At 37.6% G+C, this 12623-nt stretch overlaps 2 protein-coding genes across 2 annotated transcripts; one reads left to right on the top strand and one right to left on the bottom strand.

Moving 5' to 3' along the window:
- The first annotated feature begins 2374 nt into the window (after positions 1–2374).
- hcar2 (hydroxycarboxylic acid receptor 2-) lies at positions 2375–3262 on the top strand. Its single transcript, XM_030148380.1, has one exon. It carries the CDS (start codon positions 2375–2377, stop codon positions 3260–3262), a length of 888 nt encoding a protein of 295 aa, XP_030004240.1.
- Positions 3263–5073: 1811 nt separating this feature from the next.
- LOC115429787 (zinc finger protein 184) lies at positions 5074–11978 on the bottom strand. The gene is made up of 2 exons (XM_030149506.1): positions 11672–11978; positions 5074–10932 (listed from the first exon to the last, which is right to left on the bottom strand). Exons 1-2 carry the CDS (start codon positions 11868–11870, stop codon positions 9338–9340), a joined length of 1794 nt encoding a protein of 597 aa, XP_030005366.1. The 5' UTR covers positions 11871–11978; the 3' UTR covers positions 5074–9337.
- Between the last annotated feature and the right edge of the window lie 645 nt (positions 11979–12623).

The following is a 12623-nucleotide window of genomic DNA, read 5'->3' as shown; positions in this document are numbered from 1 at the left end:
AACATTATCATTGTTTCTAAATTGTAGCTAAAAGTATTTACTGATTGTGTTAAGCTGTCACTGAATAACATTCATTACTAAGCTTTAAACACATTTCAGAACTTTACTGGATTTACTACAAATGGTGAAATCTTACAGACACTCCCACAACACATGAGAAATTTTGATTTTATTTAGAAAGATTATTTCTGCTTATGCTTTTTAGCACAAATATTTTCATTGACATTCATGTTCAATTTCTTGATAATTTGCTTAATTTTTGTTCATTTTGTGGTTATTTTATTTTTCTTCATTTTCTTGAGAGGTTGGTTCAGTTCTGTTCTTATAAAACTTACTTTAATTTTTAAAGAAAAAGTAAACCAATGTATGCTCATTCAGTGATGGTTTGATTGAGATGTATTCATGCATATTTGCATGTTCTCCAAGAAAAAACAAAAACCAAAAACCCTGTAATGCATAAAAACAAGAATAGAATGATCCATGATTTTCTGTTGCTCACCTTCAACAAATAATCAAATGACAAACGATCTATTAGTTTGATAGGTATATCTTGTATTTGCAAAACAAATTTGTTAATCACATTTTGTATTTACAAACTGCACTATTTGTTAGTGAAACTTGATCTTAACAAGATGGGGTTTGGTTGTGAAGTATATATTAAAAATGATTTCCACATATATATATATATATATATATATATATATATATATATATATATATATATATATAAACCCATAGATTTCACATATGCTTACGGGAACCAATTAGACTAAACAATTTCTAAACGAAACCTTGTAAAATGTGAGCAAACATAAAGTCATGCTTTGTAACACTGCAACACAAACATATGACTGGAACTTTAAACAGGTCATGGTTTCTTGAGCTGATGGAGTATGATGAATTGCATCTTGGAAATGAATAAAGTTTATCTGCACCTGTAACAACATGTAGGAAGGATTAAATAGCCCTTTCCACTATAACAAAGGTCTAGACAACCAGATCTAAATATTGAAATCACTTGGGCTGTTTCCTGAATAGGTTTTTTAGTAGACTACACTATTAACTTTCAGTGACAATGGAAATATTTGATCTTTGTTAACCCTCGAAGATCCAAAAGCATCTCCTGATCTAAAGTGTTTGAGAACTTATGAACCACTAATCCTATCAATATAGTGAAATAATTCAGGTAAAATGCAGTTTCTCAGCTTTTCAACAGCATCTTCCACAACACTGGTTCAACAATAAAACCCATGTGGTTTGACAGATGACAGTGGTTGTAGATACTTGTTTTTATGTAGAATTAAGGATATATTTTGCTCAAAATCCAATGTTTTCTTCAATTTTCTCTGTTTTAATATAACCTTTGCATTTACTCTGAGCTTTTATGAGCATCCACATGGTCAGTAAATTAAATATAGGAAAATAACTGATTTTCACTGAAAAAATACATAGGATAATATTATAATTTATCTTCCCAACACTGAGAAAATTAAATAATTTGGCTTTTTTACATTTTTTACATCCAAAGTTGCTCAGTTAAAGCTCAAGTACTTGATAGCTTTTTGGTGTTGGTGCTTAGAACAATTTTCATAATTCCAATTCAGCATATTGTTATTCAAGTGATCTGACAGGTGAATTACACTTTTTTGTAATTATACTGGCTCTAAAGAAGGGATTGATTAGATCATTTTAACCCATTAAGATCCAAACATCCACTATCAACCAAAATTGTCTACTATTGTAGTACGTTTACCTGATGATCCACTAACCTTATCAATCCGTGTAACTTATCAATCCGTTTGTCATCTTTTCGTGGTCATCAGATATGACCCATCTGGATGTTTAGAGGCTCCGTAGTGAACGTGGAAACACTGTCGTCTTCTACAACATTGATTCACCAGAAAAATCCATGGAGTTTGACAAATGACAGTGGTTGTAGACGCCAGTTTTTATGTTCAGTTACTGATATATTTTACTGAAAAAATCTTTTTTTTTCAGTTTTCTCTGTTTTGATATAATAACCTTCGAATTCACTTTGAGTTTTCATGAACATCTAAATTAAATGTAGGAAATTACAGGAAATAGGATATAAGATAATAAAGGAAAATACATGATTTACACTTAAAAATGCAAATGCAGAGGATAATATTATAATAAATGGTGATAAATCACTTAAGAAAGGTTAAATAGAGAGAAAAAATCATTTGGGAACTGCCACAAAAGTAGCACTGGGTCTTTACGGGTTAATGATGCTTCCTATTGTAAATGAATGTAGTTTTATTTTCTCTGTCTCTAACTGCTAAACTTGCTGTGTGCAACAGATCTTCGGTGGCCGGTTGGTGTTCTCAGACGACTTCCTTCAGGTCTGACCCACATGGAGGTGTTCTATATCAACTCCTCCATACTCTTTATCTCTCACAGACCCATTAACCACACTGGTGCTGAAAAGACAGTCTATGAGATTTGCAAAGACATGCCCGCTGTACTCATTTGGTACCTGGGCCTACAGTTCATCAACATGTTCCTTGGCATCCCAGCCAACATCATGGTGCTCTGGCTCATCCATAAGAACAAGGGAGACTCATCAACTTCAGATATCTTCATCCTTCATCTGGCCATTCTGGATGTCCTGTTTTGTCTGATCCCTCCACTGGAGCTGGCCAACATTGTCTTCCTGACGACCAGTAGCACCTGGTATGTCCTACGTTTCTTCTATGGCATTAAAGACTCCTCACCTCTCTTCCTCTCGTGCATCTGCCTGGATCGCTACATGGCTGTGGTCCACCCCATCACCTTCACTGAGCTCAAAGACCGCCGCCACCGGGCAGTTCTCGCCATTGTGGTCTGGCTCATCACGCTGGCCTACGCTGCGGCAAAGTGTGTGGGCAACATCATCAACTTTGAAAAGGTCTTTACAGGGATGATCCTGGCAGCGTTTGCCTTCATGGTGTTCTGTAACATCGCCATTCTCTGGGCACTCCGACAGTCTGGGCCTGGTAGAGACGAGATGCACCCTGTGAAGAAACGAGCATTCAAGATGGTCCTTGTTATCCTGGCTATCATTGTATTTAATTACTTCCCACCAGTTGCATTGTTCCCCTTCCAGCACTACTTCTCTCCTGATGTGTTTCGCTGTTACATTCACTATGTTGCATTTGGTTTGATGGACTTCAGCAGCAGCATTCAACCCATGCTCTATCTGTCCAAAGAAAAGCCACCATGGAAATGCTGCTTCCACACCAGCTCAAGTCAAGATCAATAAACAAATGCTTTGGCTGTTTTTAGCTCACTGGGTGATAAGCCATGATCAATTGTGAAGGCGCTGTGTCCAGCATCGTCTTTGTTAGCAATTTCTTCAAACATCTTCTCAGACGATACTGCATGTTGGATTCATTTCAAATTTTATATGTAGCTTCCTTTGGACAATGTCTACAAAGTTTGTTCACAGTTTTGAGAAATTTAGGTTTTTGATGAATTTTTGAATTAGTAAAAAATTACCAATACTTATACATGGAAATGGTTAGAGATATCAATATTGTTACTTTTTAGCACTGATGGGAATTCATATATGGATGTTCATTTGATTTGCTGTTATCCTCCAGCGAAAGTACCACCCACTTCTATTGGGAGGTTGATCTCTAAGACCACAGGTCTCTAACATAGAGGCAGAACCTGACAACCTCACACATTCAACTTGTCATTGATTCTTGATAGAACATGCTGATGAGATACAGGGCCATTGGTGTTCTTTTATGAAGTGTTGCTCAAGCTGTCAATGGACTAATGTTACATTTAATTGTCAAAATGTTTGCTGATTGCTTACACACTCATGGCAGAATGTGTCTCACTACCGTATGTCAAAACTACACATAATGCCAACACACTAGACACTAGATGAGAAATAAACATCTGCTGTGTCAAAATTAAACTCTGCATTTAAAACCTAACAAGGCTTTGTCAAATTGATACTGTATACTACAAAATGATCCTTGCATACAGCATTTTAATGACTCTGAAAGCAACAACTAAATACTGATGTAACAAACACTGTCTTTTTATTACTTTGTCTACCATTTTTAAAGCTCTAATATATGGTATGAGCTCATTCAGGATGCATTGTCTGTTCCACATTTTTGTCCTCTTGACTGATGCAAGTGTAATTTTAGTTTGTTTGCATTTTGATTAGTATAGTACTGAAGTATTCTTCAGTGATTACAGTTTAAATTTTTGAGTAAAGTGTAAGAAATGGTGTGTAGTGTAGTATAAAGTAATAATCGTGATGGTGTATTTGTTGTTTTTTAAGCAGTAGTTTCAGTAACTTAGGATTTGATGCTTTTGTCTAATTATTCACATTTAGTGAAAGGCAAAATGCAAAAATGAATCAGTAATTTTCTCATACAGGTTTCTGTAAAAGGCTGTTGCTGTACAGCACATTTGTGCACATTTCAACAAATATAAAACTACAAAGGCAGCAGAAAAAATGGTGGGCTATGGAGAAGGACTTTGCAACAGCAAAATACACAGGCTCTTGTAAAAAACAGTTACCTCCAGCAGATTACAGTAAAAATTACACTGCAATGGTACACAACAAAAGGGCATTAGGATGGGATGTAATTACATTACCTTATCTGCATCTCTTGAATGTGTTTCACAGTGAATGTGAGGAATCGATGAATATTTACAAATGCAATGAAGTCAGTTACAGAAAACATGAAAAATGTTCACACAAGATATTCATTATTTGCATTTTCCAGGCTTTGCCGTTTCTGCTTTGGTATTGTACCTTGATATTGTTTAACACATAGGCCTGAGAATTTGTTATATGATATGTGTGAGGAGTCTGGGTATGGTCCATACATGAGAACAAATGTATCAAACCCAAATATGTGACTATAGACCACAATATGTAGTTTCATCAAGTTCACTTAACGTGTAAAAACAGTCAGTGAAAACATATGAATGGATGTGCTGGTGGGGAACTGTAGTTCATACATAAACAATACACCAAACTCACTGCCTCGCACTGAAGTTAATGTTAAACGTTACCTACAGGGTAAATAAGACAACACAAAATTTTTCTTAATTTTTCTTTTAATTCAGACAAAGACACACAAAATTCACAATATTGTCATTGTAGCAAATACTCACACATATCAGTAGCCCTATCATCACCATATGTGATATTTTACTCCTTTTTGTGTCCATAAAACATCAGTTTGTGTCGTAATCACTTTGTTTTTTTCCTGCACAACACATGCCCTAAAACAGATGATCTAAAAGCCCGACATTCTTTGAGTTCAGTATGGCTTGAAAAACACATATTGATTTGCTACTGAAAGCAGACTAATGTGTAGTGAATAAGTGACTCGCGCTCAGTAACATTATTATTACGCAAATACATTCGGGTCAGTGCAGTGGATCAGAGTACTGACTGTATACTTAAAGCTATATACAAGATGAATCATCTGAACTGAGGAGCACTCGCACAGCATCCAACTCTGTAACTACATATGCTATGCATCTTTAATCTGCTAAAATAACAATAGTGTTATTTCTGACTGAGCTCTGGAGGAGGGTTTTCTTTACTCAGAGGTCAAAGGTCAGTGTCTTCTTACAAGATACTTGAGCACAGCGGATAAAAACATTTACTTCAGTAACATACAGCACGCCTGATTTAAATAAAGTTTTAGGGTCCCATCTGTAACTCTGAAACAAATATGGTGAGCGACTACAATCGGAAATATAATTGTCACCAATCAAAACAACTCATCATAAAGTATTAATAAATATTTCTATCTACTAAAATTCACAGCAAAGATTAGACAACAGTGTATTGCATTGTACCACAAACATCACATACAGTTCAAAATTAATTCTTGATTTTGGGAACAAAGATTTGATAAACAATCTTAATTTCATTGGCTTTTTTCAGAGTCTATAATCTTAACAGACTGCCAGTCTACAGAGAATGGATTTGCTCAGTTCTGATAATGACCTAAATGCAACTGACAAATGACTACACTCAGTGACCAGGTTCAAATGCAGAGGATGTCAGTTTAAATTATGACCTGACAGCATATTCAGATTTGTGAAAAATGCACAGCAGTTTATCTTGCAAAGAATAAAAACCCCTTTGTCACGGGATGTACTCTGTTGGAATAATCATGTCATTGGGAGGCAATTTCATTAGCATTGTCTTATTCAAGGGGTAAGAACCATGACTCCAAAATGAGTCCAATTTGTAAGTATTTTAACCTTGAAATACCACTGAAAGACCAATAGATGCTCCTTGAAAAAAACTGTGGTTTAATGGCCAAACAATGACTCCTCTCAAAATATTAAGACACTGTCCTGGCTTCCTCCCACCATTCAAAGACATGTAATGACAGGTTAATTGTTGGTGTGAATGAGAGAGCAATTAGTTGTTCGTCTTTGTGTCAGCCCTGCGATGAACTGGCGACACGTCCAGGATGTACCCCACCTTCCCCCATAGGTGACCCTCTCGAGGATAAAGCAGTTCAGAAGATGACTGACTGGCTGACCTTGACTGTCATTGTGGTTAGTAAGTTACAATGTCTGTATGAACTTGTTTTACCAAGGCAGTAAGATAGCATTTACCTGTGACCCATTGTACCCAGCACTGAACCCTCACACTTCCAAAGCTCCGACCCTTTTGTAAAAATATGGTCACTTCCACTTAAAAAAAAGCCAACATGGCGATGGCCAAATTGCAAAGCAAAGGCCTCAGAAAAGCAGCTCAGAACCCTATGAGTTACGCAGTTCACAGTTCCTTTCCCCAGTAATTACACACAATCTATGGACTTACTGTCTATTACTCCTTTGAAAGCCCACTATGGTATGAGAAACAACCTGCAAGCTGCAAGTGCACGTTGAAAATGTGAAGTTTTAATACCACATCTTTTGTTGAAAAATGATGCACTAAAAAAAAAAAAAAATTAGCCCTGGAACCAGATGAATCTGAGAGCCCATGTTTCATTTAATTACTTGTATATATTAATTTCATATTGGTAGATGTAGCTTTATTGTAATAATCCTTGTGCAGTATCTATTATTTCTGCACTCATGCAAGAAGCCACACAGGCCAAAACTTGTTCCTGCTCAATGTACTGAGCGACAATAAGGTTATAAATTGAATTAACAAAGAAAGGTAACTAACTTTCAGTTTCATTGGCATCATACATTCGAAACCGTTCACAATACAAAAATGTGTATTTAACTGATATGAAATCATTTTACCTTCTATTTCACTGCTACTAATAAGAAAGAATATCACAATTAATTTTTAAATACTAGTGACAGGAAGTAGTATTCTCGCACAAACATAGCACAAATTGGGGTTTTTGGTCCAGATCAGGCTGGGGTAATACCTCTGAGGCACTTTTGTAAATAACCACGATGGCTGATACTTTGTTTTTGATGTGATATTAAACTTTTTTGTCAGCATATGTCCTATATCTTGTTGCTCTTAGAGAGTAAAAACAAACTCAGAGGTTCCAAAGTTAAGAACTGGTCCAGTGATTCCAGGCTACGAACGTTTATGAAAAGGGGTACTGGAATGAATATAACCCCAGCATCTACAACACTTTCACACAAAAAAATTGGCCCTGGACAGGAGACTGAATAAATGAGCTCTGTGTGAACATCAGACTAAAAACCAACCTGTCCATGAGTCAGTTCAATACAGATAGTTGTAAGTGTATTTTGCTCATGTCACTAGTTTCCCATACAGGTCACATGACAACTGAGCAACTCGACCAGTCTGATAAATACTATGATAAGCTAAGACCAAATCATACTAAATGAACCCTTTGATACACAGATCTACAAACCTCCTCTAATGCACCTCATGGTTCACAAATGACCCTCATTCACTTCATATGAATGTTCAAGCATGGCTCAGAGTTGTGGTTATACCCTATGAAACTACTTATGATTAAATATGATCAATTAAATATCATGTAGTACATATTCATTAGATATGTTGTTTTAAGTACCACAAATCACGATATTTATTTTTCCTTTTTTAAACTATGAATAAAAATAATCGATCATGGCTGACAGGACATTGTACAAACTATGAGCATCGCCAGAATATGACTCTCATAGTAGGCCATAGTTAATATTAGTGGATTTTCTGACTTTGAGAGAAGATTTTAGATTAAAAGTAAACACTCGACCTAGAATCACCAAGATTTTTGAAATTAGTTTAATTATTAGGTCCAGATGTAGTGATTATGTTGAGTTTGATGTTCCGTTGACTTTTATGTTGCTAAAACCTAGTCTATTTTGACCTTTTAGTTGACCTCTAAAAACAATGAACTGCAACCATTTTAAAATTCACTGAAATGCAATTATACTGTTTAATATTGCACTGATAACATGACTTAACTGAAGTTAATCACCATGCACCAGTTCAGTTCAGAGGGTATCTGATGACTTAATCTGATTGGCCAAATGCTACATGTGAATTCAAGACGTCTGTAAATAAAATTATTTCTCGTGTTTACTGTGTATCTCGTCTTTAGCAGTGTGCTGTTTATTGTGCACCTCAAAATAAAATAACAGAGATCATGTGCACATTGAATTCAGATATTAGTATCACAAGGCATCTCATATTTACTTTATTTAAACTGTAAAATAAGACACACAAGGCAACTGTGTTGACTTGTAAAGCATATGTGTGTAAAGAAAACTTAAAAAATAATGATTTTGAGGTAATAACAAAATTTGATATTTCGTGAATACCTTGAATATTAAATGATAAAAATGAATTTATTTGTAAGATATTGTGATGAAACTCTCAGCCATGTAGAAAGTCCTTTACTGTAAATTAGAAAGGGAAGCAAGAAAGGAAATTTAAAGATATGAGATGATCAAAAACAAGTTAATTGGGGAATACTCTAAATAATGAATGATCAGAGGAATTAACTGTAAATATATAGACAATAAAAATCTCACCTAGGTCAAATTTCACGCATGTTCACAGGGTTAAGATTATGTGGATTATACAGTACTACTTGTTTTTATCCAGTATTACTTATCTCCCACTAAAGTGATTTTCATTTCAGGTCCAGGGTTCAGAACCAGGGCTGGGTGAGGCTGTCCACTGTGGAGTCTGCTTGGGTTCCCCTTACCATAAAACACATGTATGTTAGGTTTGTTCTCCTGACCAAATCACTGGTTTAGGTGTGGAACTGGTCCCTTGGTGGGTGCTCCACGATACCCTCCCACCCCCTCAAAACACAGGATAGGTTAAATGCAGAGTGAATGTCCCTACAAGGACTTTAAAGGACAACTTAACCTTCCCGTAAGTGTCTTAAAGTGTTTCCGAAACAGATGGTCTGACTGGGTTCATTTCTGCTTCACTGGTGCTGCCCTCACTCTGGGCCTTCTGCTCCTTGGCTGCATGCATCTTCAGGTGCTTTTTTAAAGACGACTGGTCGGTGTAGGTCTTCCCACACTGGCTGCAGAGGTAGACCTTCTCTTTGGTGTGGACCAGCTCATGTCTCTTCAAGTGTCCTGACCTACTGAAGCTTTTATTGCAGTATGAACAGCTGTACTCCTTCTCCCCTGTGTGAGTCCTCAGGTGCAGTTTAAGGCTACTGGCCACCGTAAACTTCTTTCCACACTCATTGCAGCTGTACGGTCGTTCACCTGTGTGCATCCTCATATGTATGGTAAGGTGGCCCGCTTGGCTGAAGGTCTTCTTACACAGCTCACAGCTGTAAGGCCTCTCTCCAGTGTGAATCCTGTAATGAGTTTTGAGGTCACCTAAGCCGTTAAACCTTTTGCCGCACTGAGCGCAGCAGTACGGCTTCTCACCGGTGTGGATCCTTTCATGTATACGCAGGTTGCCGGCGTTGCTGAATGTTTTGCTGCACTCCTGGCAGCTGTAAGGCCTCTCGCCGGTGTGAGTCCGCAGGTGGACTTTGAGCTGATTGTGCTCGTTAAAGCGTTTCCCACAGTACGAGCAGCAATACGGCTTCTCTCCAGTGTGGACACGTTTGTGTATCCTGAGCTGACTGGGATGGGCGTACGTTTTACTGCAGATGCTACAGCTGTAGGGCCTCTCCCCAGTGTGGGTACGCTTGTGGGATTTGAGGAGGTCAGCCCGGCTGAAGCGCTTGCCACAGTAGCTGCAGCTGTGGGCCTTTTCACCAGTGTGAGACTTGATGTGGATGTTGAGTGAGGTTGCTCGACTAAATGTCTTAGGACAAAATGGACAGCGCAAAAAGTTGTCACGAGCCTCTAGAAAATCCTCTGCGGGAACAGGGGGTGAATTGTTTTCCCCTTGGGTTGCTTCTTCTGGCAGTAAATCCTCAGTGGGGTCCATATCTGTTTCAGGGTAATATCTTAGTAACTCTAACTTAGACAAGTTATGATTGTCACTGTACTGCAGTTCTCCATTGTGTTCCTCCACCTCCGTCTTGATGAACTCGTCATCCTCGATGGGCTCCATGTAGCTGTCCGAGACAATAGTAACTTTCACTTCATTGTCACTGACTTTTGAGTCCTGTTTGACAACTGAAGGAGGGTGCAGGTGTGCAAACGCTTCCCGATTCTCATAACTGACCTCAGATTTAATGGGCTTCTTTGTCAGACTGAAGACAGATGAAGGCTGGGAGAGGTCGATGGCACCACTTTCATCAGGCTGAGGCTCTGTTTTAACAGTTGCCAAAGTCTGACTGGAGACAGTGGCCTCCGATGTGTCTTCATGTGGCTCTTTAACTGTATGATTTATTTGTCCTGAAAAAGATGCAGAGGCTTTGCTTTCCTTCATCTTTTCTTTATGCCTCTTCCGGAGGCTCTTTTTGTCACTGCTGCAAATGGATATCTTGAAAGTGCCCTGGGTAGAGCGGATGGGCTGGCTGTTCCATTCTGGCTGTTCAGAAACTTCATGTTTTTGTGTATCTGTGAAAAATGAAGGAAAACAAAATGAACAAACAGTGAATGAAAAGCATACTATGATTATGCTGCACAGGTATTCAAAAAAGTGTTCAAATAACTTACAGTACAGACACAACGTAACACTTTCATGGGTTGGATGTACTGTAATGTAAAGCTACATCAATGAACGGTTTTAGCTGTGTGGTTGCAGTTCAGCAAGCTAACACTGAAATAACACTGAAATAATGGTACTTCAAAAACCTATGTGTCTGGTCATTTGACATATACAAGTCCAATCTTTTGAGCAGAAACTCAAAATCAAAATCAGTGTCTTTGTGTTCTGCAGCAACATACTGCAGAACACAAAGACACACTGATAAATTCCTGCATTTGAGGAAAAACCATTTCCATTTATCAGGTATATTATCTTCTTCAGTTTCACTGATGTGTTGTATTACAGAAACAGTCATGGTGGCATACTAATGATGACAAACTGTATCATTTTACCTTGTGAGCCTATTATCTCAAACCCAAAGGTTTGAGATAATAATTATAATAATATAATAATTTGTGACTGCTTTGAATTATTATTATTTTTTCTTCTGCTTATTCTACTATGAATTGCCAACAACCCATAATATACAATATGCTGACTGTGCAGTGTATGATGAACAAAAGCTCAATGAGAACATTAAGCTGCAGAGTCCGCACCCGACAAAAACAAAGATATCCTCTATTATGAAAAATGAGCACTTTACTATACCTCTAGGACCAGACTCGACACTCTTCTGTGCAAGCAGCAGCCGCTTTAGGCCCTCATTTTCAGACTCCATCTCCTGTATTTTGCCCTGATACTCAGACAGAGTCCGGTCCACTGAATCCAGGATGTCGCTGACTGTTGCCTTAAAGATCTCATTCAGTGAAGACTCCAGGAACAGTTTCAGATCATTCGACTGAGCCATCTTGAACTGGATACGAGTCACCACACGGTTAGCTCACGGGTGAAAGTATCTTGCTATAAGTGGGTGTGTGTGCGGCTCTGCTGCCGTGTGCGGAACAAACAAAGCACTCACACCAAAGTGCCAACACGGAAACGCTCGGTTTGTTTTGGTCAACAGAGCACAGCTGTCTGCAGCGCCTCTGCCGGCGTGGAGTGGAATAACCAAGATTTCTGCCACTGATGCTCTGGGGATGCGTTAAATATATCGACAAAAAGTAGCATAAACTTGTACAACATTATCACTGACGCTGTAACTATTACTAATGTTTTAAGTAAACAAATTAAACTAGTAATGTACTACTGACATCCATGTCACTGACGCTTAAAAATAGTTGCTTAAATTGAACACTGGATTTTGGATCCTTGTGTTGTTTATGCTAATGCCCGGTAAGCTAGTAACGCTAACCAACTAACAACATTTAGGTACATCTTTATATTTAATTTAATGACGTTTGAGAGAACACAACGAAAGAACAAAAATGTTACATATATAACGTCACGTAAGTAGGTTGACCTGTAGTTTGTAAGTTAACTAATTATTGTCAACGGCTAGCTGTTAATTATGCTAATCATTAGCATAATTATTAATAGCTACTATTAACATTAGCAGCTAATGTTAATAACATTTTTGCTGGTAATGACAATGAAGTAATTTGTCCGTAACAGAGTTCATGATAATATTACAACGATTCTTTCGTTGACCATTTAGAATGAT

The sequence above is a fragment of the Sphaeramia orbicularis genome, chromosome 12, assembly GCF_902148855.1.
Source record: "Sphaeramia orbicularis chromosome 12, fSphaOr1.1, whole genome shotgun sequence".
Lineage (NCBI taxonomy): Eukaryota > Metazoa > Chordata > Actinopteri > Kurtiformes > Apogonidae > Sphaeramia > Sphaeramia orbicularis.
This window is presented reverse-complemented; position numbering and strand designations above follow the sequence as displayed.